Source organism: Phlebotomus argentipes, unplaced genomic scaffold (genome assembly GCF_947086385.1).
Source record: "Phlebotomus argentipes unplaced genomic scaffold, Phlebotomus argentipes genome assembly scaffold_4, whole genome shotgun sequence".
Classification (NCBI taxonomy): domain Eukaryota; kingdom Metazoa; phylum Arthropoda; class Insecta; order Diptera; family Psychodidae; genus Phlebotomus; species Phlebotomus argentipes.
This window is the reverse complement of record NW_026776174.1, coordinates 8,360,267-8,388,217: the sequence shown is the minus strand read 5'-3', so window position 1 is coordinate 8,388,217 and position 27,951 is coordinate 8,360,267. Positions and strand designations below refer to the sequence as shown.

The following is a 27,951-nucleotide window of genomic DNA, read 5'->3' as shown; positions in this document are numbered from 1 at the left end:
GAAGCAACATATTTTCCACATCTGTTACATCTTTTCCTCTCCACCATCCGTTCAATTGATCAATTTCCGACATAGGGCGATGGTCAATAGATGCACAAGGTGTTTCACAAATACATGTGCGAGCTTTTCTCCATGTGAAAATGACGCTGTCGTCGGGAAATACAGCAATATCAAGGTCAAGGACAACTCCCTGCGCCCAACCCTTCACAATTCAGCGAACGAGAGTCTGAGTTTGTGTGGGTTTTCGCACAACTACCAGCGAAGGCGTGTAAATGGAGACGCCTGGTGGGTGGATTGCAGTCCCTTGATATGTTAAATCCTCTTCACGAGTTCAGGGATGACATAAAAGAGCTCCGGAACACCTCAGAGCGACAGACAAATCAAGTAGCGAGAGGATTTCGGAGAGAATCTTCCAAGGATAATCGTGAAAAAGGGTGGGGAAGTGCATTTGTGGTGATGCAACAGCGAAAGAGCGCATGTAAGTTACAACTACAGCCTCGCACCAAAAATGACTCTTCTCCAATTTCCATGACCGCGCTGGGATGGTCCGCCACTTCCGGAGGGAGAGACGAGGCCTCTCCCAACTGAGTCCTGATTTTCCGCCCATACAAGCACGCCAACCACCCGCCGACACGGCCAAACAAACACACAGATATGGCTGAAGTGCCAATAACTTAATGTGGACTTGTGTTTGGTAACAACATTACGTAACAAACACCCCGAAGCCATCCACTTTTTACCGCCCGCTGTGGCTTTTTTTTGCACTTGAACTCTCCTTCGGCAAACCATCAGACGTCACATTTCAGAAGTTGAATTACACGATGATATGTAATCAATTGATTTGTCATGAGATGTTATTGCAAAGTTAAGAGTTGGCAATAATATTTTGAGACGAAACAGTAAATGGGAGTTTTCCCATGACGGTTAGACAGTCTGTGGTTATAGAAAAGTCCATCTCAATATGCATTTTGTAATTTGTATCAGAATCGAGGGTTGTGTTTGACGCCCGAGGGGTTTCTGCCAATGCTCCATGATAAGTCCGGCTGAGGTCATGTTTATTCAAATGAATCCGCTTCGTCCAGCAGAGCACGAAGGGTTTTGAATTGATTTTCATTAACTTTGGTCCATCGGTGGCGCTTAAGATACATTGCTGAGTCACTTGTGTTGAGTTTCTTTGATATGCGTAAAAGTTGTTCAAATAATTCACTTCGTGTTTCATGAATGTTTTATTCCTTTTCTTGGACAGAGTGTGGAAAAAACGAACTTTGCAGCACTTGATTGGAGTATAACTTCCTCTCAGCATCATCTCTCAGCACCACAGAAAGACATGGAGATTTATGAGTGTAAAATTTCTTACAGCGCTCACTTTTTTTCCCTCCAGATCATTATTCTCTTCAACTCCAATTATTCCTCTGTCATTTGTTTGTACTTTCCTTTTCAATTGCACTTCCTGCAGCGCGTTTTTGCCATGGAAATGACTGTAAAAGTTGTGAAGATGTGACTGAGATGAGTTTTGTTGAATTCCACCCTGGGTGTAAAGTATGGCGTGAGAATTATTGGTAAAAGTTATACAAGCGAAAAATAATTTATCATTGCTGTAACGAATTATAAGTCCAGACGTCCAGACACAGACAATTTTTCAGCAACTCGCAACCTGCGGAGATATTGGCACCTGAACAATGGTCCTTGGATGTGCGGTAATTCAATGAAAATCCCCCCGGCTTTCCTCGCATTGATTGAGTGAATTTTGGTCAATGGAAATTTGCTGGGGGCGACGGTGCAGCACAAATGCACCCTTTTTGTGGTTTCGGTCGGAAATAATTCCTTGCCTCTATGCCTCTTTTACCATACCACTTTTATGCATCATTGGCATCATTGGGGGAGTTTTGGAATAGTCTCTGTGCCAGAGGAAAAAAAATCATGGGCTCTGTTAGTTGTTTACATGATGCTCTGTCTGGCTTTTTTCCGCTCGCTTTGGCCGTAAAAGAGATACACCAGAATAAACGGTGTAAAGTTTTGCGGGCATGTCTTGTGTGAAGCCATATGTTGAAAGTTTTTCTTTACTATTTCCCACGGAAACCTATGATTTTACTACAAATCTGTTACATATTCAGGGCGGGTCAGAAGTTTGGAAAAGTTCTTTTTTCTCTCCTAATCTATTTACAAGTTTTTGCACACTTGTTAATATAGTGCGAGGATATGATAAGAACACAGTATCTAAAACTGTGAAATTTAAAGCAATTATGTGTGAAATATTAAATTTCAACTATGTTACGTAATATATTTCGACGGAAAATCATCGCCAGCTTTTATGAACGCAGTTTAGATAAACTGAATATACATTGCAGATTTCCAAACTTATTCAATGAAATAGTTTGAAAAATTGAAGGAAAAATTGATGGTGGTTTGATCGCTGTCTAGCAAATGCATTATTGCTCAAAACGGGTTTAACTCTGAACCTGGGAAATGTTGCATTTGCGACAATAAATTGAATTGGCCACATGGGAAAATTGATTAGTAATTGAGGGTGATGATCAAATTTCCCGAAACATCCCATTCCTGCGGGCGATCTGAGGGTTTTGCGTCATGTGTAAAGTGTTCTTGGTGGGTGGCAACGAGGTGGAAATGAAATGCCTCAATATGTGGTGTGTGTGTAACACAAAATGCATATTTTGTGGGTTGAGAAATTGAGGATCAATGGGGAACACATGTTTTATTCCAGACGTGCTCTCGCTGTATTATCATTTTAAATCTGCCCTCCATCTCCCACATCTCTCTCTCTCTCTCAGTGATCCGTGTAAGAGTAGCAATGGGATAATGCCACAGGATACCGAGTGGTAGCATTTTGCGCTGCATTTTACATGTGGCTCTACAAGCATCTCAAAGAAATATAACGAGGTGCATGAGAATAGCGGATAAGAACGGCTGAATTGTTTGCAAAATGAATAATTTATACCTAATGGCGGGGTGGGATGGGGGGTTGCTGAAAAATTTGATGAGGTGCAATTTTTAGATTACGAAATGCCCAATTCTGATTGGTGGCAAAGGGCACGTGGCGCACTATAAAAGATTTCAACTATAAAACTTTCCCGGTGTGTTTTTCCCATTTCTCCCCATCTTAGGGCACTTTCCGCAAATTAAGTTCTTTCGCATAAATCTTACCTGCTTTTTGTATTCGGCGAGAATTTTCTACATCCAAATAAATCCACCGAATTGACTTCCATTCTCAGTATAAGTCTCTAAATCAGTATGCAGATGCTGCCTTGGCCACTATTTGAAAAATTGTAATTCAACTTTAACAAATGTCTCTATTTCTCATGAGATTTTAACCTCAATTCAGGGCAGCACAGAGGGAAGATTTTCATGTACATGTTGAACATTTGGGGATATTTTTCAAAACTACAATCAATCATTCACCTATCAAAGTAGAATTAATCATTGAGTTTGCCTTTGGGATCGCCTTGGCATCTGAGAGAAAAATCCCAAAGTTTTCTTGCTTCACCTAAAAATTATAAATTCTCTGGTCAATTTGTTGAATTGCCAAGACATTGAATGTATTTTCTCTTACACCGTTTTCCTGTGAATTCACTTGATTGTACTATATAGAGAATGAGAGAATATCAATCTAATGGACTTGTTTATTCAGCATTTCGTATTTTTCTCAGCTGGGGGGATGAAAACAGAGAAATTAGGTGATATGTCTTCCCAGGATAGATTGCTTCAACGTATTCCAGGGTTTCTTGGCAGGAAATTAGGCTGTGAACTAGCGAGAAAATGACTCAAACCACTCTAATTGAGGGAAATTGCTCCACTATTCAAACTTACATCTCATCTACCAGATTGTCACTGAAGAACAAGAGTCCGGCGATCAGCGATGTCATTAAGAAAAAAAAAAAACGTAGCCACTCCCGTCAGTCCTTAAAAGGAAGCCAGGCAATATCATGATGATGATTCTCACTACCCACGAATTGGGAAGATGCTTGAGGCTGGGAATGGAGCTCCATTTGCACATACAATAATACATAAAAAGATGGCACATGGAGGAGCTCGTGCAGCATCTGGATCTGTATTGGTTTGCTGTACGAGGTGCTGTGTTGAGGAAATGCACAAAACACAGCAATCAAACTAACTCTCCCCCTTGAGGGTTTCTTAAACAAATTGAATTTCACTATTTCAACCCCACATCCAGACTGCAGTGTGCTGAAGGGAAAGGATTTCTTTCTGTGCACCTTGGAGAAAATGTTACCCCAACCGTGGGGAATACATGGTGGAAAATTTTAGCAAATGCAGCAGGAGACCTCAACATGTGTGCAGTGGATAATCTTGTATGAAATCTCCAAACAACCCCCCCAACCTTTTCACACTGAAGGAAATTGCGTACAGAAAGATGATTTTATTCCTCCTCTTTGAGTTATATTTGTACATTATAATATTTTCCTGGAGTTTTCTGTTTGCCAAGAGTCAGAAAAATCTCAATTTTTCTAATTAACCTAAAATTAGTTATGAAATGAAGAGAAAATTGCTCATTAATTTTTCCTACAATAGCGACTTAGATTTTCTTTTATTCGAATAAATATTCATACAAGAATTTCAAATTAACCATTTTCCTTTAAGTGATTGAATTTGAGGCGAATGCTGTAGTTAATAGAATACTCAGATGACCAGCAATTAATTAGAAATCGCTCATTTCTTCTCGTTATTCTTTTCAAGAAAGCCATTTGCAGCTGTCGCACCTTCGTCAGGTTATTTGCATATATTTATTTTGTTGCGATTGGTAGACGCTTTACCCTGAATACAAATGCTGTTCGCAACTAGTCTTCCCTTTCTTGAAACTCAGTCTATAGGATATTCAATTAAATAAGATTTTGCGAGAGAAGCATTCTGGTTTACATTGCCAGCTCGCAAATTAAGTTCGGACATGATTTCAAACTCGGAGGTTTCTCTATATTGATCACTATTAGTCAAAGCTTAGTGCCAAAATCGTGTCGATTGCATTATCAAATTTGTAATCCGGTCATTACTGCAAATGCAGTCTTTCGCACTTTAATTATATCTAAAGTGATAGCTTTTGACGCCTATTTTAATTAATTAATTACCACTTCATGGGAATTAATTGAAGTACCGGGAACAATTGAGAGATAATTTGAAAATTTATCAACAATGAGAAGATTTTACCCCAAAATCTGGCACTTTCGACCACACAATAAAATGTAACAATCACTCAAAATACATCCATTGACAGGCAGGGGGTGATTAAAATAAATCTCACACACTCTGACAGACTAAAATGCATTGGATTTAAACTAATTCTGCACAAATCAATAGAAATACTGAAAATTCTAGAGGCTTGTGATGAGTAAAAAGAGCTCTATTGTGGGTTCTTTTTCATCCGTTGGATTTTCACTTGATTATTATCATTACATTTCAAAATGAATTGTTTTTTTAAGCAAAATAATATTATCTTTCCATTCTATTGAAAATCATTCTATTATGTCGCCCATGAGCTGTGCAAATGGTGAAGAATATAGAAATATAGAATATACATTTTTGCTTTTATTTTGACTTACATAAAATTTTCACCATTTTTTTGGCCATTCATTTTGTTTGTCCATTGTATTATTATGAGCTTTTATGGTATTTTCACACTGACTGTGAAAATATTCACACTATTTTTGGCAGTGGAAGGGGTTTGTCACTGAAGAGCAAAGGAATTTCATTCAGCATGATTGATTTTGATAATCGATTGAGTCTTAATCTCAAGTCATTTTCAGTACAGTAAAAGTTCTATTATCGGCATGTAGCTTAGCGATAAGTTGAGTGAAATTGCTGTTGGAGAAGCATTTTGCTGTTTCTCCGAACAAAATTATTTCCCAATGTGCAATACTTTGCGTCAATTTACTCCTTTTCCACACTTTATATGGCAAAGGTGCGAGAGAAAAAGAATATTTCTTATAAATTCAGGTCTTCAGTATGCGAAAAAGGAGAAGTTTTGCTTGAGAAAAATTATTCATCAAGACGAATACACTTGGAGATGTTTTTTTTTGGACTTTGCGAGTGTGTGTAATAAAATGAAAAATATTTAAATTTTTTATTAGTTAGTTTTAAGTTTGCGATAAATGAATATACGCCGAAGAGTGATGGAACTAGGAGGAAAAGTTTTCGCAAAAGCGTACTTAGAGGAAGGAGAAAAAAAAAGACTCTATGCCATCAGTCATGTACAGATGAGGAAAATTGAGGAGCAAATAGAATGCTGAATTATAAGAATTTCTCTTCGATGTCGAGGTGTCAAGGGGTGGGGGTCCAGAAGGCATTTGAAAATCCTCTTTTCCATCAACTTCTTTTTGTGCCAAACACTCTCTCTCTCTCTCGCCCTCTCTCTCTCTCTCTCGTCAGTTCGAGCGAAAGCTCCTTGATAGAATCACTTATGCATGCAAAAAGTTAGTAAAATGCTAAGTTATTTGTTTGCAGCATTCATCTCAGAATGGTCTGGCATCATTTGTATATCAATAGATGGCATGCAAAAAAATTTAGCTTGCAGTCTTGAGCAAAGTGCTGAGCAAAAACCATATGGAATTATTTGAGATAAATGAGGAGAAGGCGAAAACACTTGCAAGATAAGAGAATAAAATCAACACAATTCAGTTATTTCTTCATTTGAATATTAAAAAGCCCCAAATTTCCTCTGCACTGCATGAAATTCGTGAATTCTTCTGCACACCACTAAAAGACTCACTCTCTACACTGAAATATTCATTTGACTCGCTCTCATAATGTGGCCCCTCTCAAATATTTGTCGCAGTAGAAATGGAAATCCAGTCGGAAGTTGAAGGACTCTATTTTCAGACAAGTCATTTTGTTAGATTAAGCTAATTTATGAAGTTTCTCAAAGTGTATCACAACTAATCCTAAACACTTTATTGGTGGGAATTAACTGGAACCACTCTCTGAAATTATCTTTAAAAATTCATGTGTTTAGCGTAAAGATGCTGGTTTTTTTTCTCCATAATCTCTCAAGTAAAACTATTAGACATTTTAAATGAGAAAATTCTCACGAAGCAACTGTGAAAGAAGCGCCGTGTGAATTTGTTTCTTTTTTTCCTGGCATTGGAATGTTCTCATGAAAACTTCTCCTATATAGCGAAATGTCTAATAAAATCTCCGTCGGAGCAGGAAAAGTGGTTTAATTAGAAAAATTTGGAGAGATGACCAGCAGCTTTCCATCACGGTGCAGAGTCTGCTGGGCGTTTTTTTTTTTTAATTCATTTTGATTACATAACACCTTACTGTGGCAAATGACATGGTTAAATTACATCATGTCCTCATTTGTCATCCCTAATAACTCACCCTGTCATCGAATGTGCATGCAAACATTTTTTTCCAGCCACTCTGGTCGCTCCATTAGGGCATTTTCGTCAAACAAAATAATTTGGATTTATTGAATTAGATTGGCTGTCAACTTTCGTTTGTACCAATCAGGCACACAAAGACAGCAGAATTGACGATGGCAATTAAAATGAACTGCTTTTGCCCAAGGGTGGCCAACAATCAAACTTGAATATCTCTCCTTCCGGCTGTGAAATTAATTTTAATTGACTGTCGGAACTGAGATTTGAACGCGGCTGTGCGTTTCTCAAATGCTTCAACACGTTCAACACTGTAATTTTGCCGTAAAATTGGGGAAAAAATAATATTATAAATAGTTTCTCAATCTTAGGTTGTCCAGAAACAATACAAATGGATGTGAAAAGAAGTACTTAAACTTTAATCCATTTGAAAGATGATTAGATCGTGATTTAATACGAAATTTACAAAAAAAGGTTTTTAACCTGATTAATAAATTGAATTAAACATGTGAAATGAACGCATTTCTAAATATGAATAAATGCTTTTGCAAAACTATTGAATTTTTGTCTATTGACAAATACTCAATTGCAAATTGTCTCTTTTCACCCTTGGGCCGTTGCTATTTTATTTCATCGACATATAAATTGAATATTTCTGCTGGTTGACAACAACGTGAATCAATCAACTGAAATTTTGACCTCGTGAAATAAATTAGTCCGGAAGGGTAATTGTATCGTTACAATTTATTTTCAATTTTCGATATTTAACATTAATGAGTTCAGGTGATTTCATTATGAATTAATGAAACATTTACAAACACACTGTACAATTAAGGGAGATTTACATTAATTTGAATAATTTTTTTTTCAATTATTTACACTGTTATTCACACATTTCATGTTCACATGTTGAACTGGCAAACGCTTAAGGTGTGTTCCGGGCCCATTTGTGACATCATGAGCATGAGTTCGGTGATTTTGCATGAAATTAACGCTCAAAGGGTGCATTTGCGGATGCGAAGTGATTCAATTAGATTTTCAATCAATTACTACTAATGATGAACGGTGTCAAGTGGCCAGCTTGCAGGTGTGAAATGATTTTCCGATCAATAAACAAAATAAGGAGATTTCGATTGCAGTTCGCACCCCTTGGATTTATTTTAATATCATAAAATGCGAATATTATTTTGTACATTTAATTTTAATGTACTTTTGCCAATTCAATAATTATAATGAGAATTATTTGTACTTTTCCACTCACCCTCCCCTCGGGCTTTATGATAATGCCATGGACTTTGGTTGAGTGCAGTGACTGTGATAAAATTTTCATCAACCAACCTTCATTAATAATCCTCCACACATTGTGGCCATCTGATTATGCTCTGTAGAATGTACAGAATTATCACATGTAATAATCGCCGGATTAATTCACTACGTCACATCCGAAATTAGCATAGGCCGTTAAATATTCACACATCCTTTAGGCTGTCTCTTCGATTTTCCTGTGGATGAAGTGCACAGATTGCTTTGTGTGTTCCAATCTGACTTCAATATAGGGAATATGTAAAAGTGAAGATATTTTGTATATTTCATCAGTTTCAATATGATTCAGTAAGCAAATAATCAAGTTTTGGAAATTTGTGGTCAGTTTCCCAGTATTTATTGATGTTGAAGTCGTGAAATTCCTCATATAAGTGTGTACAAATGTACATTTGAAATTTGAAAACTTTTCCCTCAGTGAGTGTGTTATTATAATGTTGACCGAAACAGAGTGAAATTGCGACATTTGAGCATGTGACAGGGTGCCTGGCAATGGTTTCTTCCCGACAACTTCATCGTGACTTACACACAAGATATGTTTTGAGTACTATAATTACATTAAAAATTCACATCTTATGGCACTCCTGCGAGACATGTTGATTTTGCTCTACTGAAATGGACATGCTTTCTAATTAAAAATGTGTCAAATATTTTTCAACTCCAAAGGCACGAACACTTTTTCCACCCATTCAACATTTTCTCTTTTTGCACCCCGAACATGGGATGGAGAATGAAATGAAATCAAATGTATGCTACTGACGATGGAGCTGTGTTTAACGTTAAAATCTCCAATGCATGTGTAATTACAATTTTTCTCCATATAATTGCGGAACTTCAGTTGCGAAAAATGTCTCCAACTTTCACTGTGAAAACGAAAAAAAATGCTGAGAGAAAAGCGTCATCATGCGGGGAAAAAATGTCATCTTGAGCGTCGGTGCCAAGAGCTTTTTCGTGAAGCTTTATTCTCAATACGCGCTATTTTGCATAGTGTCCAGGAGAGTGGAGAAAATGGAAGGGAGAAAAAAAACTGACGAAATGTTTCTGATTGTGCACCAGGTATATGAGTGTGAAAAAATATGATATTTTAGCAAGAGGACAAGCTGAAAAAAATGAGACTTGCCATGTGATGAGGTGGATTTTGCCACAGTGGAAATTTTTGGTTTTCAGCTTGACTGAAGCCAACGCTCTGGAAAAAATTGCAAAATGAAGTGAATATAATCAGAGGAGCACAGTTGGAGTTAGAAGTTACAGGAGAATTTGAAAAAAAAAGTTCTATGACAGAAATGCATCACAATTTTATATTGCTTTTTCACTTAGGAGACTTTTCCGTCATTCTTTGCGCTTGCATATTTTTATTCCAATTAATTTCACATATCTGCTTCTCTCGTAACTATGATATTTCCGCGACAAATATTGTGAACAAAAACCCTTGGGGTGAAAAGTTTACATCATAAAATTCTGTTGATGAAGTCACTATAGGATTAACTTTCAGGGTTGTTTTGGAACTGAATATATATGTATGCATATTATGTGCCTTAATTTCATGCAAATCAAATAGCAGAGCCATTGAAAACGTATGCTGGCGAGGAGTGAATTGGAGAAAGGAAGCATTTACAAGGATTATTTGAGCAGTAAATCCAATATTGACGCCTATTCATTGACCACATATTTTTCCCAATGCCCATTCAAGCCATGCTCTGCAGCGTGTATTGAGGCGGTGATTGAAATGAATTTGGAAATTCTCGAGCAATTTTTACGCATATTGTGCTCAATTAAAACAAGTTATGTGGATGAAAATTGTTAGTGCCCGTTTTTCTAGCAGGCGAAGCGCATCCCCGAAAAATCTTTCCCCATGTGCTTAAAAGCGAGTCAATTATACTGTATTTTCTGCTGAGTGGCTTCCACAGCATCCAATGAATGGCATAATTTAGTGAAAAGAACTTGACATATTCACCATATAATCCATAAATAAAATGCCACCCCGGAAACTTTCCCAATTTTCTCAATTCACTATTGCAATTTCCCTCGCATTTCCGTCCATATTGGACGTTTTTTACCGCCACCCCCGCCCCATGTTTTCCGGCGTGTATTTGAGAAAAGGAGCCAAGTGAATTGAGCCCCCATTCCTTCGAAATATTTAATCTCATTTATTGTTGGGGGAATTCATTAAGTTCTTGCTGCAATTGAGAGAAAATTAGGATCAGATGGTCAATGAAAGTTTTAGCAAGTGTTTCTAATTGTGTAATCCATGTAGCTTGGCTCTTCTTCCTTGGAAAACTTGGTCAACTTGTGTTGGAACATTTCGTGAAATTTCAAATACAATCCAATAAATCCCATTTAAGGTATAGTTCTTAAGCAACTGCTCTTGCAGATATTGTTGAAAACGCCAATGATTGTGGCCAAGAAACGTAAAGTTTTAACTTTAAATATTTAAATATGTGACTCTGAAGAATATCTTTGCGAAAGTTTCGAAAAATTTCATTAGCAATTCAAAGTCTGACATGAGTTGAGTCCAAGGAGCGTCGAAGAAGTTCATAATCGTGTGAGTGTGGCCTAAAGTGCAAAGAACAAGACCAAAATATATCCTGAGTTAAAACTTATTGGAATGCAAGCCACCAAACAGCACGGAGAGAGTCCCTTTTTGATTTAACCCCTTCCCCGCAAGTCGCCTCGTTTGTCTCTATTATAAATGAAGAGTGTTCCGTGAAGGCGCCAGAACACATCTTAACTTCCTGGCCTCGCTTCATCATCTCAGAATTTTACTCTTGATCGAGGAAATTTCAAGAAAGGCACCCCATTGAATACACAGCAATTTAGCGAGCGAAGTCAAAAGAAGTTTTTAGTGAGAATTTATGAATTTTCTTTCATGCTATTTGCATTTCTTTGAAGTGGCTTTTCGCAAGTATTGTTGATGCTATTTCATGTTCTCTCCGACGGAAATTCTCTTTACATTTCAACTCCACTCATTTCCATGCACTCGCCACTGTATCAATTTCGTGGGTTATGCAAAATTGTGAATTTAAGTGTGAGTTTTTTGGCTCATGGAGTGAGATCAATATGCCCGTTAACTGAATATCATAATTTACACCTCCTTTAAGCCACTTTAAAGTTTACCTCACCTTCGGAGATTAAAGCAGGTTAAGGAATTTCACGGGATAACTTGGCAAATAGTAATATTACTTATATTCCGATGGGGAGCTTTCTGCAAGACAAAAGTGACTAAAGCTACGGGAAGCAAAAGTTTGTTTGAAACTGAACTGCACAGTAACAAAGGGGCAAAAGGGTTTCAACTTTCAGCGTGTGCCATCTTCGCTCAACATGCAGCAATAATATTCCTGTGATTATGATGATGATGACAATATTATGCAGCAGATCGGAAAATTCGTTGAAGTCATGCGATGTTTTGGAGCTGTGAGGAAAAATGCCAGTGTTTTGTCGTCCCAGAAAATTGGAAGAAGGACAATTTCACTTCATTTACGGGATTACCTGAGGAAAATTCACTTCAACTAGCTGAGACAACTGTGAGTGTCCAGTTTCCCCAAATGACCCTCACAAATATCGAGTGAATTACCCAATTTGGCTAAACTGACCAAAAAGCTACTGCATGAGCTTTGTGTGGGATGGAAATTTTCCCTTCTGACCAACTTTGACAATAAACTCCCTCGCAACTGTAAATCTCGCTTGGGAGTTCTCTTTAAGACTGCAATTTAGGTTGAATTTGGAAGAAAAGTAAGTGTTTCAATATCCAGAAATATCTGATTTTCGATTGAATTCTGCAAATGCATTAAGTACAACTCTCGATAGTATTTGGGGACTTTTGCGCGCACTTTTCCATTTCAGCCATGTCATTAATTGCTGGCCAGACTTGTTTGTGGTTTGATTACCCGACGAACTTTCACAAATGAGTGTGAATTATATGCTTTACTAATGAGATCACCTACCCAAAATAATGACATTCCGCCAAATAACTTATCCAATTAGTTGCATGTAAAGAGAGTTTAATCCTGGCTCGGTCTCAAATTGTTTCATCTTTTCGCGGATAGTCTAATTTATTACTGTAGATTTTCCAGCATAATAACACTCTGAGATGCTGGGGTTATATAGACAAAGTTGAGGATGATGAGTATCGAGATGAATTTATCTGTTGGCCCGTGATAATATACCTTTGATTAGTCATTTCAACGAGCATCTGCAGTGCTGAGTATTTTCAATGGCAAATCGGGAAATATATAGTTTTGCAACATGTTCACAGTATAGTGAAACGGGGAGTATTAATGAAGTTGCATCGTTGTTGATTAAGTGGGATACTTTTCACGAATGTCATGGAGAATTATTCCGGTTCTGTAATTAATTCCTGTAAAAACTAATTAAATGCAAAATGTGTTACAAATTAGCCGATCTCTCGTGCATAATTTGACATACTGGGAAGAGAGTATTCAATATATGCCTTGCTTGTATCGAAAGTAGCTTTCCACTTAATTGCATGTCGACGACAATGCAGTCTAGACTGGACGAGATCTCCCAAATTTCCGTCTAGACGTGATTTATGACTGAGTATGGCAAAAATAAATTAATCCCACAATCTCGCTTGCCGCCAAGATGTGTACATATATATATATATATATAATATTATGTAAATTGGAAATGAATTTCCTTTCGACCGCTACGGATGGGTGGGAAAATCGGCCAGTCACGATTTTTTCACCAATGGAGATGCTTCTCGTTGTTGCTGTTTAATAGCCTGGCGATTCTGGAGAGTCATCAGACAAATAACCCCAAGTCCACCCTCACTTCCAACCACCCCCGCGAAAACCAATAATATAATCATGTACTGGGCAAAAAGTCTTGTGATTTTAAAAATGATCGATGATGTGATAAAAGTGTCTGCGACTCCCGCTGGTCTGGCCGCAATTCTTCATCCGTGCCGACGAAAGAGAGCAAATTGTGGAGCTCTGTCAAGAGAAAAATGGGGTGGAAATATAAAGTGATACGCACACAGCACTTTCTGGCAATTGGAGGCAGAACAATACCCCGTCAATTATGTTGCACGGAAAAAGTGGAAATGTGAAGAAAAGTAGGATGAAGGTGCAGGAAGACAAGGCTGCTTTTATCTTGGAATACGCAGGCATTGCTGCAGAAGCAGAACCGATGATGCGAGAAGAGATCCAGTGAGTGCATCCCTTTGAGCAGGGTGTCTTGTTATGCTTGAGAGCAGGAAAAAGCCCCTGGCATATGGTACTTTTCAATAAATAATCAATTTATTGTAACACACACCCTTTAGTTCCACTTCAGTTGACTCTTGTGTAATTTTAGACATGAAGAAGCAGCAGCATCCTCCTGGAGCACCGATTTTACCGATTTCACCCATTTTCCTCTTTCATCGATTTCCTTGATGCATTGGGATTCTGTGTACCGTCTCCTGGGTCACTCTTTCTCACCATAGCATCAAGAAGACGGAAGAGGGAATTTTGTAACTGTCAGAAAAGTTTCACCACCCTCTCGACTTTACACTCTGTCCGGCTTTTAATTCCTCACGGAAGAATGCACAATTGCACAAAGAATGTTAATAATATATTGCATTGTGATATCTGAGATGAGGAAATTTTCCAACAGACACCCCAAACTTTCTTTCAAGGCTCACAGGAGTTTCATTGGGAATTATTGGTTAGAAAATTTCACATGAGAATTGGGAAAAATATTTTCCAAATCCAATACGTGAATTCTTTTAACCTACATCAACTTTGCTATGCAGATTGCACAAGGGAATGGTTTTGAATATGCATAGAAATGTGCTTGGAAAATTAAATTTAGATTTATAATAAAGATGCAAAACTTACAACTTTCCTTACATATATTTTGCAAAGTTTCCTTTCATGTAACACTGATTAAATTATTTATTAACTATAAGCAGCTGCACAGGATGAACAATATACCTTTGTATAGATCGAACGACCCTTTTGTGGTTGTGTATCGCAATTTTTTATTAATATCCATTGACTATCCCTTCAAAAGCCACCCTGACAGGTTAAATTGCTTTTATTTATTCTCTCAACTTCACGCGTTTTCAATATAAAAAAAATATGAAACGGGAAAAGCCCGCATTCTGTAGTAAATTAAATTTTAATGAAATTGTTAGTAACAGGGTTATGCTGTTGTTTCCCATTACAATTCATTGCAAGTAAGTGAGAGAGTCGGTTGTAAGGCTTTGAAGAATCCCTGTCGATGGTGAATGTGGGGTTGTGGGGGTATAAACTATATATACACCCCAAGCTAGTTCCATTATATTGTGCTTCGTGTTAAACATTTCGTCATTTGCATCACTCTGCGTTGTAGTTGCTGCAGAGACACCATGAAGATGTGACATAGGTTTAATTCAGCAACGGTTTTGCTGTTTCCGACCAAGACACGGCGGCTTTCCACGACACAGAGACACTTGCTGGCAGCAGTACGAGATCATCGCATTCAGCCGCTGTCACTCGAGAAGAGTAAAAGCCCTCCACAGTGACTCTCCCGCAGGGTTTGGGCCTCCCTTTCATTAACACCCTCTCGGCTGCTCTTTCGCGTGCGCTTGAAACTCTCGGGTTGCTTACAGCGCGCCTAAAATAGAACCCCACCTCCATTGCGGGTGGGATATGCTTGTATTATTTGTGCACGAGGCGAAACTATATACAGGGTGGAGAGTTCTCTGTGTAGCTATTACTTCATTAGGTGACAATTTATGTGTGTCGCTCCAACTAAGTGGACTCCCACCAGTGCAGAGAGAGCACATTAAAGCTCAGCATCCATTATGTAATGCTTAGGCTTTAATATTAAAACGGTGCGTCTTGCAGGAGGCGTGCTCCTTTTCTCCGTGGCTAACGAAAATCGAATTAATTATTCAGAAAGAGAGGGAAAGAGGGAGAGAGAGGGAGAGTGTGCATGTGAAGAAGCACTGCTCCGGCTTAAGATTATCAATTCCGGATGGTGATTTTGCCATCCAATAATGCACCATCCTCAGTGTGACATCTTTAAGTTATAAATCAATTTTCCATTGTAGCAAATGCAAATTAATCAACTCAATTTTCTCTCGTAAATTTACAACCAACACTGCGCGTCTTCTCGGGAAAAACCCTCACAAGGAGCTAATTAGCTGCTCGCGTGCTTCTTAGTTTCTGCCAAAATATTTTCGGTCCAAAAGACAGCCCCGCGCGCCATTCAGCAGCTCTGGAACACTCTCAACGATGCTCTCGGGTCTTCCATTAAAGCAAATGTGTGGCATTTAAATCAACACTTATCCAATTTACTATGTACACCACACTTTCAATTGTCTCAATTTGTCGCTCAACACACCTCTCCTAGCCACTATATTAATCATTACACTGTATTCGTTTGTTATAACTGCCAATTTTCAATTAACACCCAACCGCACGTCATCCTCAAATGAAAATGGCCAAATAAGACTATCATAAATTTTCCGGAATTTACGGCAATTGGCCAACGGGAAGTAATCACAAATTGAGCAGAAGAGCTATTCAATTTAGTGTACATGGCTTAGGATGACAGTTATTTTTTCTAAACATCTTCTTTTACCACAATTTCAGATGCTTTCTCAAAAGAAAGTGCTCCGAAGCAACATATGAAAGCATCAGGTTAGGAGGCAAATAAATCTTGACTTTTTCACCATTCGACACGGATGAAAGAGAAGCTCTTAATAGGATTAGACGTCTCATAATATCTATACCAAAATATAAGTTTAGCAGACGATTGAGAAAAAATTACATTTAATATGGACAAGTTTATCAATTGTGAATCTTTTGAATACTTCCAAAGTGAATTTGTTTTGTCTTTGAGAATGTCCGCAAAATAATGTTTCATTGTATATGCGTGGAGGTGAAGGTATTTCTGGATCATCTTGTCAATTACTCGCCCCTTGGATATGGTCGAAGGTTGAAAGGTGAGAAAACATCGTTTATTTTTATTATTTGCTGAGCTTCATTCCGACCTTGTCACTTTGCTTTTTCTTCGCTCATTCCTCTCTTCGTCTTATGTTTCCACCGACACACAGCAACCATTGAAAGCTTCTCTCCATTCAATACTGTTCAATTTAACTTTAAATTGAATAACACAACATAAAATACGACAAATATCAGACAAAGACATTTCACACGACATGTCCTATGGACAAACTTTAGTACATGTAAGCGGTGCGTAGGGCAAGTTGTCATGTAATGTCAAATGCAATTCATGAATGAAAAGTGACTTGCACAATTTGAGAATCTGTGAGACGGAAGACAGAGTAGAAAAATTGTAGAAGGGAGAATTATTGGAAATTAGAAGGATTTGTGCGGAAGAAGGATTGTGAAGAGGAAATACAGGAGTGATCTGATTGTGGAAAGGAAGAAGGAGACGGAGGAAGTGAAGGAGTGGAAATTATAGTGAATTAATCAAGCAAAAGTGTCTTTCATTGGGAGCTCACGCATTGTGGTAGAGTGTGGAATCATCAGTAAACAGTCGTCATCATCGCAGAGGCGCGCTTTCGAGCAGGATTTGTGGATAATATCTAACATCTTATTTGCCTATTCCAGGTAATAATCGTAACACGTGGTCCTTCGAGCCGGATTTGTGGATAATATCTAACATCTTATTTGCCTATTCCAGGTAATAATCGTAACACGTGGTCCTATCTCGGAAACCTCCGGGCCTGCTGGAGGAATTGAATCAGCTCAAGCCACAGTCCTGCCAATCAGAAGAATCTGCCAGACTGCCTGAAGATGTCCACACACGTGCGCAGCGCCTACAAGGGACAATTGACGAAGCTCAACTCCCAACTCGCTACTTATGAGGCCCTGCCTGTGAAGTTGGAACAGACTGGAGCGCGCTGGGATCTCAGCCACCTGCTGGACACCGTCGACAAGATCCGCCAACGCTACACGGCGGTGCAGGAGACGATCATCAACAATGCTGACGATCACACGCGCCCAGGAGAAGTCAATGAGTTGACGATGTTCCTCGATGAGTTGGACAAGAGCGAGGAGAGGCTGCGCCAGTTGATCATGGCTGTGAAGCCACCAGAAGAGGAGCGAGGAAACCTGCTGTCGTCTACCATCCAGAACTACGTCGTCGAGGATGGCCGAGTTGATCGGATTCTGGAAGGATTCCAGAAGATGGTGGACAGCATGAATGAGAGCCACTCGTCCGGTGCAGAATCGATGCCCTACACGAAGCTGGAGGCAGTCAAAATTCCCAGCTTCGACGGAACATACACCGACTGGCCCTCGTTCAAGGATCTTTTCCTCAGCCTGGTGGACATGAACACTAGGCTTACCAAGACGCAGAAGTTCCACTACCTGAAGACTTCGCTTACTGGACGTGCCAAAGAAGTCATCGCCCATCTGCCCATGGTTGAGAGCAGCTACGTCCTGGCCTGGGACGCCATCAAGGCACGCTACGAGTGTCAGCGCACGATCATCAAAGGCCACATCGATCGCTTCAAGAGCTTGGCGCCTGTAACAACGCCCCGAGCGGAGGATCTGAGGAGGATTTATGACGTCGCGACAACTTCCATCGATGCTTTGGATTCCCTCGCAGTCTCGGATCGGGATCCATGGATCATCCACGAGATTGTCAGCAAGCTGGACGCGGAGACTCAACAAACCTGGTCGAGAAAGCAGAGCGACAAGCCTACCTGGGACGAGTTCAAGGTATTTTTAGATAAGCGATGTAAGGCACTAGAAATATGTCCCTCAACTTTTGTGCCACAAGTTCAGCCTGTACAAGCTCTTCAAGCTTCTAAGAATGTTAGCAAGCCCTTTAATAAGCCAAAGCCCGCAAAAACGTTTACAGTTTCAAACTCTGTCAGATAGTAAGAGTTCATGTAAAGTTTGTAAAAAAGCCTCTCATAAGTTGTGGAAATGTCCGCGGTTTAAGTCATTGCCTGCTGCTGCAAGGCTCGAAACTGTTCAGCAATTGAATCTTTGCATTAATTGTTTGTCAGAAAGTAGATCCAGTCACACAGTCGATAATTGTTCTTATCCGCACTGTAAACATTGCCAAAAACCGCACAACTATTGGGTACATGACGCTCTCACTCCCGTCCCCTCCACCCATCTCGCTTCAACCAGTGCTGACCCGCATGATGCCACTGGAAACCCGTCCACTGAGAAGGCCCCCTTTCTGCGTGACCCGAAATCTTTGAGTAGTTTTGTTCCGTCAACGCTCAAGATCAACAGTCAGATTGGTTGTCGTGCCCTTCTCAAGACCACCCTTGTCAAGATCCGTGATGCCCATGACAATCTCCATGTGTGTCGCGCTTTACTGGATTTCGGGTCGGAAATCTCCGTAATGACGTCGGACTTATGCCAGCGATTGCGCCTGAAGACTCAACGCTCCCCGTTCTGCAAGATTGAGGGCTTCCAAGGCCAAGTCACCAGCATTAAGCATCAGGCGGACGCCATATTGGTTCCTCCTATGGGTCCAACGCTTAAGCTGCAGTGCCAAGTCGCGTCAAAGATTTCCTCGGATCTGCCTTCATGGCGCATAAGTCCATCCGAATTCTCGTTGCCACCCAATCTCACGCTGGCCGATCCCAAGTGGTTTGAGTCCCGCCCTGTTGAGATGTTGATTGGAGCTGGCCATGAAGACGACATCATGTTAAACGAGGTGTACCGCTTGGGCAATGGATCACCCTCACTGCACAACACAATCTTTGGCTGGGTAGTTGGCGGCAAGCTGTCGAACGATCCACCAACCCCACCATTGATGAGTCCCGTGTGCACAAAGGTCTCCATTCCGACCATCCAAGAAACTCTGCACGACTTTTTCAAGGTTGAAGAAGTGATTGATGATGCCGCGTGTGCAGAGCATAAGGAGGTCGAAGATCTGTACAGGAAGACCACTAGAAGAGCAGAGAATGGTCAGTACGTCGTCCACCTGCCCCTCGACAAGGAGAGTGAACTGCTTGGAACCAACAGGAGAAGAGCAACGCGCCAGTTGTTCCACTTGGTCAAGGAGTTGCACTCCACTGGCTTGTATGAGGAATACGACGACATATTTAAATCCTACGATAATGAGTCCATCATCGAGAAGGTGCCCAAGTCTGAGCTGATGAAGAAGGCGTACTACATGACGCATAGAGCAGTGGTCAAGAGGGACGCCAAATCGACCAAGGTTCGCATCGTATTCAACTGCAGTTCACAATCCGAGTCAGGGAAGAGTCTAAACGACTACATGAAGATCGGCCCAGTGATCCAGCGTGAGTTGAACGAGAATTTGTGGTGGTTCCGACGTCATGCGATCGCTTTCATCTGTGACGTCAAGAAGATGTATCTTCAAGTCATGCTCACAGAGGAGCATCGTGATCTGCAACGATTCTTGTGGCAAGCATCACCGCAAGGTCCAATGGAGGAGTGGCGATTCAGGACGCTGTGTTTTGGCAATGCCGCATCACCGTTTTTGGCCATTCGGACGCTCTTCCAGATCGGGGACGACGAGGAAGGAAGATTTCCTAAGGGAGCGAAGGCCCTTAAGTCCAACTTCTACGTCGACGATTGCCTGGTATCAGTGGCGTCTGAGGAGGAGGCACTGGAAGTGCAGGCGCAGTTGATTGGGATCCTGCAGACGGGTCACATGGAACTGTCCAAATGGCAATCGAACTCCCAGAGGATCCTCGGAGCGGTCAGACAGGATGGGGAGGCACAACACGAGGTCAGTCTTTCCTCCGACGGACATGTCAAGGCGCTGGGCTTGAGATGGAATCCTGTGGCAGATACCTTTTCATTTGATGTGGATGACTCGATCGAGGCGTTGGTTCCCACGAAGAGGAATATTCTTAGCGTGATAGCGCGACTGTATGACCCACTTGGCTTGGTGGCTCCAGTGGTGGTCATGGCGAAGGTGATTCTCCAGATGCTGTGGAAGGAGAACGCTGACTGGGATGAGACGGCATCTGAGCACATTCAGCGGGAGTGGAGGAGTCTCATTAGCTCATTACTTCACATTCCGCGAATGACGTTCCCCAGACGCATCTCTAATTTGGCGACAGTCGTCAAGGAAGAGCTGCACATGTTCTCGGACGCATCGGAAACTGCTTATGGGGCAGTAATCTTCCACGTGACTGAAGATGGAGACGGCAACCGATGTTCAAGGATGATCACGGCCAAGTCTAAGGTGGCACCGGTGAAGAAGAAGACGATCCCGAAGCTGGAACTCTGTGGAGCTACATTGGGCGCACGGCTTGTATTCAGAGTTTCCAGAAGCCTCGAGATTTCCCAGGTCTATTGTTGGGCAGATGCAAAGGTTGTTCTCGCTCAAATCCGATCCGCTTCTCCCCGACAGGATGTATTCACGAAGAATCGAGTGACGACGATCAGAGAGTTGACAGTGGCTGACCGTTGGAACTACGTGAACACCAAGGAGAACCCATCTGATCTAGTGTCGCGAGGCACAACCGCAATGGACCTGGAGGCATCTGAATTGTACTGGCACGGACCTGCTTGGTTGACGGAGAGCCAAGACGACTGGCCGAACGTTGAAGTTGCACCCGACGAGGTGGCAGAGATCGAGGAAGAGGTCGCTGCAACTTTCATCGTCGCCAGTCCGCCAGACAACCAGATCTTTAACCATCTTGTTCGCAATGTTAGTAACTTGCAACGGATGAAGAGAGTTGTGTTGTATGTCGCCAAATTCATCGAAATGTTGGGTTGTACGAGGGCCAAAGGGAACGCTGTTGATTCTCCCTCCTCGAACCCAACTCCTGGCTTCTCAGTCAAGGAATATCGATGGGCTGAACAACAACTCGTAAGATGGGACCAAGAGAATGCGTTTCCTGATCTGATCCGTCAGTTGAAGCGAGGAGAGGTCGCGAGTATTCCGAACTCCCACTTACGAAAACTCTACCCGTTCTTGGACTCAGACGGGATTCTGCGCGTGGGCGGCAGATTGGAGCATCTCGATGATACGTACAGCGTTCGGCACCCTGTAATTCTGCCCAAGAGTTCGCTGACGACATTGCTGCTTAAAGAGATGCACATCACGCTCATGCACGCGGGACCGCAACTATTGTTGTCATACTGTCGTCAGAAGTACTGGCCGATTGGAGGACGACATTCAGCGCGTAGCATCGTTCACGGATGCAAGAAGTGTTTCGTGCACAAGTCGACGCGAGAGACGCAACTCATGGGAGATCTGCCCAAGCATCGTGTTACGTTGGTCAGAGCCTTCCATAGCGTCTCCATTGATTGTTGCGGGCCATTCTTCATCAGAACGGGCGTCGAATCGCGAGGAAAAACCGCCAGAGTGGACATTGTCGTGTACGTGTGCACCGCGACCAAAGCAGTGCACTTGGAGGTGGTCAGCAGGCTCACGACGGAGAAGTTCCTGGATTCGTTCAGGAGATTTGTGGCACGTCGAGGACTTTGTGCTGAGGTACATACCGACAATGGACGAAACTTTGTGGGTGCGGCGAGCGAGCTGAAGAGGTTGATCCTGGACAATGCAGACGTTATTCACGAGGAGGCGGCAAAGATGAAGGTGACGTGGCGTTTTCAACCTCCACGATCTCCACACTTTGGCGGCCTTGTAGAAGCGGCGGTGAAGTCTGCAAAGATCCACCTGAAGAAAGTGATCGGCGACCAAGTGCTCAATTACGAGGAATTTCTCACCATTTTGGCACAAGTCGAGGCGGTGCTCAATTCTCGGCCCCTCACAGTTCTCACTGACGACCCAGCAGACCCTCAACCGCTGACGCCGGGACATTTCTTGGTGTTCGGGCCTCTGAATCAGCTCCCAGCTGACGATTTCGTCACGGACAACATTAACTGCCACCAGCGTTGGAAGATGTGTCAGCGAATGGTGCAGGAGTTCACGGCGAAGTGGAAATTATCATATTTGCACACGCTGCAGGCGCGAGTCAAGTGGACAGAGGAGAGGGACAATTTGAAACTCGACGACATTGTCATCCTACATGACGCATCTGTCTTCGCAAACAACTGGACCATCGGAAGAGTGGTCAGGGTTTCTGAGGGGACGGATGGAAGGGTGAGAGTTGTCGATGTGCGTACCCCGACGGGCACTTATACGAGAGCTATTTCTAATATCTCAAAATTGCCGGGTGTGTAGAGACACACCGCGCCCCCCGGGAGCCTGTTCAATTTAACTTTAAATTGAATAACACAACATAAAATACGACAAATATCAGACAAAGACATTTCACACGACATGTCCTATGGACAAACTTTAGTACATGTAAGCGGTGCGTAGGGCAAGTTGTCATGTAATGTCAAATGCAATTCATGAATGAAAAGTGACTTGCACAATTTGAGAATCTGTGAGACGGAAGACAGAGTAGAAAAATTGTAGAAGGGAGAATTATTGGAAATTAGAAGGATTTGTGCGGAAGAAGGATTGTGAAGAGGAAATACAGGAGTGATCTGATTGTGGAAAGGAAGAAGGAGACGGAGGAAGTGAAGGAGTGGAAATTATAGTGAATTAATCAAGCAAAAGTGTCTTTCATTGGGAGCTCACGCATTGTGGTAGAGTGTGGAATCATCAGTAAACAGTCGTCATCATCGCAGAGGCGCGCTTTCGAGCAGGATTTGTGGATAATATCTAACATCTTATTTGCCTATTCCAGGTAATAATCGTAACAGAGAATCTGTGAGACGGAAGACACGACCACGTGTTACGACGCAATCTATTGGATTTGGATTTGGACGGAATTTCTGCGCGTAGACTTCCTCCCCCCTTTGGAATGAGCGCGCTTTCGCGCCGTGCTTCTTGTTGTACCGGTCTTCCATCTTCTTATTGCGCCGAGGAGTGGAAGGAGGACGAAATTTGAGCAGGTCAAAGATCGTACGCACTTGCCTTCCAAGGAACACTTCTGCAGGTGACTTGCCATCAGGTGAATTCTCATTTGGAATGGTGCGATAGTTCGCCAAGAATCGCTGAAGACCATTGTCCAATGAGATCGCGCTTCCTTGCTTGTCCAGTGACCTCTTGAGTGAATCCACGAGACGCTCAGCCTGTCCGTTACTGTATGGGCAGTAAGGATTGGTTGTAAGGTGCTGGATTCCGTTCATCTGGCAAAACTCCTTAAACTCGCTGCTGACAAACTGAGTGCCGTTGTCGCTGACGAGGATCTCGGGCAGTCCATTCCGGGCGAAAGTTTCCGTCAACTTCGCTATTGTCTGCGATGCGGTGGTCGAAGACGTGCGGAATACCTCTGGCCATTTAGAGTAGGCGTCGATGATGAGCAGGAAGTTTTCTCCTTTGTATTTGGCGTAGTCGATGTGTATCCTTTCCCAACTCCGAGTAGCAAGTGGCCATGACGATAGATGTGCTTTTACAGGGTTCTTTGCAGTGAGGGCGCAGTCCGTGCAAGTTCCGACTTTATGCTCGATGTCCGAATCAATGCCCGGCCAGAAGACGTATCCTCGGGCGATTGATTTCATTCTGGACATGCCAGGATGAGCATGGTGAAGTTGGGCCAGTATCTTCTTGCGGAATTGCTCCGGAACTACGATCCTCTCCCTGTAAAAGACACAGTCATGGATAAGCGAAAGCGAATTTCTGAGCTTATAATATTTTGCTACTTCCCTGGAGTGGATGAATTTCAGTGCAGCCGGCCAGCCAGTCTTGATGTAATTCGCAATTTCTTGCAAACTCTCCGAGGCCTGAGTCGCTCGTTGTATCATGTTGAAATTCACCGGAAGCTTCGAGGATGCTTCCTCGACGATGGCTCTGTCCTCATCTTCATCCAGTTGAATTTCAGCAATGACGACTTCATCCTGTGGCTGCTGGCGCGCACTGGTCAGCCGGGACAGCACGTCTGCGTGTCCAAAGCTGTCGGTCGACGTGAATTTGATCTCGAAGTCGTAGCAAAGCAGCACCAATGCCCATCTTTGAAGACGGTTGGCAGTGTGCACTGGGATTCCTTTGCTGCTGCCGAATATCGAGACGAGCGGTTTGTGGTCGGTGACGAGATTGAATCTTCGACCATACACGAAGCGGTGATACTTCTTGAGAGCGAACACGATGCCCAGCGCTTCCTTCTCGATCTGACTGTAGCGCTGTTCAGCATCGGTGAGTCGCCTGGAGACGTGGTAAAATGCCTTCAGTGAACCATCGGGCATTTCGTGATATGCAACCGCTCCGATCGCATATGAAGAGGCATCAGACGCGATGTAAATGGGCAGCCGTGGGTCGTAATGAGTCAGGAGAAGTTCAGACTTCAGGATCGTCTTGAACCTCCTAAATGCGGCCCTGCATTTAGTTGACCATTTCCACGGAACACCTTTCTTGAGCAAACGATCCATGGGCGCACGGATTTTGCTCGCGCCCTTGATGAAACGGCCCCAGAATTGCACGGCCCCGAGGAAGCTGCGAAGTTCACTCACATTGGATGGAGCGGGCATTGCGCAAATAGCATCAGTTTTGCCGGGATCCGGGTGCTGGCCTTTTTCGTCCACCACAATTCCGAGGAATTTGATGTTCGAGACGAAAAAGCGGCATTTCTCCAACTTCACACGGAAATTGAAGTGTTCCAGGCGTTTGAAAACCTCCTTGAGAGTCTCCAGATGCTGTGCTGGGTCGTCGCTGGCCACACAGATGTCGTCAAAATAGACAAATACTCCGGGAAGGCTATGCAGCATGCGCTCCACGATTCCTTGGAATATTCCGGGTGCACTCCGGATGCCAGGCGGCAGTCTATTGAAGCGGAAGAGTCCCCGATGCGTGTGGATGGTCAGCAGTTGACTAGATTCCTCATCCATTGGGATCTGAAGATACGCATCGGAAAGATCGATATGACTAAAGACTCTCTTACCCGCGAATTGGCTGAAGAGGCTATCCGGATCGGGAATTGGATAGTCGTTCGTCTCCACAGCTTGATTGAGGCCGGTAGAATAGTCTCCACAGATCCTGATGCGACCGTTGGGCTTCTTGACGACAACAATGGGCGCAGCCCATGGCGAGTACTCGACGGGGGTGATTATTCCTGAAGCTTGCAGTCGCTGAAGCTCCTCGTCGATTGTAGCCATGATGTGAAACGCGACAGGGCGTTTAGGGCGAAAAACTGGGCTGACATTCGGCTTGAGATGGATGGTTCCAGTGGCCTGCGTGCACTGGCCCATTTGAGTGTTGAATACTGTGGGGAAGGTGGCCTGAAGCTCCTTTATTGCAGTCTCAGTGTCGACGTCCTTGTGCACTGAACTACAATAAGCACTGGGAGCGAGATCCCACAATCCTAGCGCCTCAATCCACTCGATTCCGAATAGATTTCCTGATGTCTTCTCGGATACTAAGCAGCGTCCACGGATCTCTCTGTCACCAAGTCTCACAGAGCTGTCGAACTCTCCCAGAATAGCGATGGGTTGTGACTGGGCATCCTTGACGCGGATGGACACAGGAGAAAGTGTTGGCTGACCGATCATCTTCCAGGTGTCAGCTGAGATAATGGACAAGTCGGCGGCACAGTCGAGTTGAAACTCCACAGTGTGTCCATTAACTGTTGGCGCGAGATATTTTCTACCATGTCGTCGGGCAGAAAATACAGCATTCGCGCTGGCCTGATTGGACGACTTCTTCTTCTTCTTGCCGGAGAAGGATTTCTTGCCAGACTTCTTCTTATCAGCGTCCTGATTCGAAGAGGGCGGGCAGTAGCCGGTCTTGTGACCAACTTTGTGGCAATCCGTGCACTTGGTGGTCACGTGGGGGCACTCCTTCACATAGTGCATTGCGCCGCACAGATAACACGGCCGCGGAGGGCGGTCTTTCTTGGGCGCAAACTCTTTCTTCCGGATCGCACTGACACTCACGGATGGGGCATCGAGACGCGAATCACTCTTAACATTGAGAAGGCGGCGCGCTTCTTCAACCATGAAGTCCAGAGTGATCTTCTTGGCGTCCTCAGTTTCGAGCTTGGTCAATAGCTGCTCCCGGACAAGCACGTACTTCTCTCCTTGCAGGCTGTTGACAAAGATGAGGGCCTTGAAGTGATCTGCGGTGCATTCTCCCAACTTAAAGGCCTCACAGTGGCGATTCACGACGCCACAGTGAGTCGCGATGTCATCTGATTCCTTGATAGTCAGTTGCAAGCACTTCCGGCGCGTGCAGAACAAAGATTCTCCTTTGCTGAAGAGCTTCGTGAGGCGCGCGACGGTGTCTTCGAACGTGAGTGCGGCGGGCTCTTGTGGCAGAATATTGTTGGCATAGCGATCATAGGCAGAGGCGTCGAGACGTCTCAACAGCAGCCTCACTTTCGCAGCATCGTCTAACGTGGCAGCGTCTTGGGAAAACGTGCTCTTGTAGCGCCGATACCACGTGTCGAATGTGAGGTCGTTCTCGGGCTGGTAAGAGAACTGATTGATGCCTCTGGCCAGGGCGTCCACGTTGAGTTCCGATGGATGAGATTTCTGGTCCTTCAGCGCCTTGAACTCCACCAGAAGGGTCGCCACGGACTCGAAGAGAATCGCCATGCGGTCTGAAGAGTCTCCGTTATTCGCCATCCCGTCAGCCAGTTGTTGTGGCGTGGTCTCACGTACCTGGGAATTATATTATATTATTTTATGTATCCCACTACGTCGCCAGTTGTTGTGGCGTGGTCTCACGTACCTGGGAATTATATTATATTATTTTATGTATCCCACTACGTCGCCGAGATCTTCACTATCTCACGGTCCACTGCTACGATACCCGATATCCACTCACGAATAAAAAAGGCTAAGAGTTGCTTGATTAAAGGTGATTTAATGTGACTTCAAATTATGATATAAAATTCAGATATAGTGTGATTGATTTTGATAGAGCGGAATATGACGATGCACTTGGCAAGAGAGTCCAATAGGAATAGATGGACGTCCTATTTACGACCACGTGTTAGACGGAGGAAGTGAAGGAGTGGAAATTATAGTGAATTAATCAAGCAAAAGTGTCTTTCATTGGGAGCTCACGCATTGTGGTAGAGTGTGGAATCATCAGTAAACAGTCGTCATCATCGCAGAGGCGCGCTTTCGAGCAGGATTTGTGGATAATATCTAACATCTTATTTGCCTATTCCAGGTAATAATCGTAACAGAGAATCTGTGAGACGGAAGACACGACCACGTGTTACGATTATTACCTGGAATAGGCAAATAAGATGTTAGATATTATCCACAAATCCTGCTCGAAAGCGCGCCTCTGCGATGATGACGACTGTTTACTGATGATTCCACACTCTACCACAATGCGTGAGCTCCCAATGAAAGACACTTTTGCTTGATTAATTCACTATAATTTCCACTCCTTCACTTCCTCCGTCTCCTTCTTCCTTTCC

At 42.9% G+C, this 27,951-nt stretch overlaps 2 protein-coding genes across 2 annotated transcripts; one reads left to right on the top strand and one right to left on the bottom strand.

Moving 5' to 3' along the window:
- The first annotated feature begins 79 nt into the window (after positions 1 to 79).
- Positions 80 to 22,757, top strand: LOC132258411 (uncharacterized). Its single transcript, XM_059755736.1, has 7 exons — positions 80 to 285; positions 336 to 478; positions 13,663 to 13,831; positions 13,879 to 13,898; positions 17,228 to 17,300; positions 17,365 to 18,343; positions 18,570 to 22,757. The coding sequence occupies exons 1-7, from the start codon at positions 80 to 82 to the stop codon at positions 22,755 to 22,757; spliced, it is 5,778 nt and encodes a 1,925-aa protein (XP_059611719.1).
- Positions 22,758 to 23,254: 497 nt separating this feature from the next.
- On the bottom strand, positions 23,255 to 27,477 carry LOC132258410 (uncharacterized protein K02A2.6-like). The gene is made up of 2 exons (XM_059755735.1): positions 27,249 to 27,477; positions 23,255 to 27,178 (listed from the first exon to the last, which is right to left on the bottom strand). Exon 2 carries the CDS (start codon positions 27,140 to 27,142, stop codon positions 23,255 to 23,257), a length of 3,888 nt encoding a protein of 1,295 aa, XP_059611718.1. The 5' UTR covers positions 27,143 to 27,178; positions 27,249 to 27,477.
- Between the last annotated feature and the right edge of the window lie 474 nt (positions 27,478 to 27,951).

Bases quoted from the DNA above. Each gene is read 5' to 3' on its own strand.
- LOC132258410 (XM_059755735.1), bottom strand. From the start codon at position 27,142: ATGGCGAATAACGGAGACTCTTCAGACCGCATGGCGATTCTCTTCGAG.
- LOC132258411 (XM_059755736.1), top strand. From the start codon at position 80: ATGGTCAATAGATGCACAAGGTGTTTCACAAATACATGTGCGAGCTTT. The intron at 13,899-17,227 runs GTACTTTTCAAT...TGCCTATTCCAG, and splicing joins GAAAAAGCCCCTGGCATATG to GTAATAATCGTAACACGTGG. The intron at 18,344-18,569 runs GTATTTTTAGAT...CCGCGGTTTAAG, and splicing joins CTACCTGGGACGAGTTCAAG to TCATTGCCTGCTGCTGCAAG.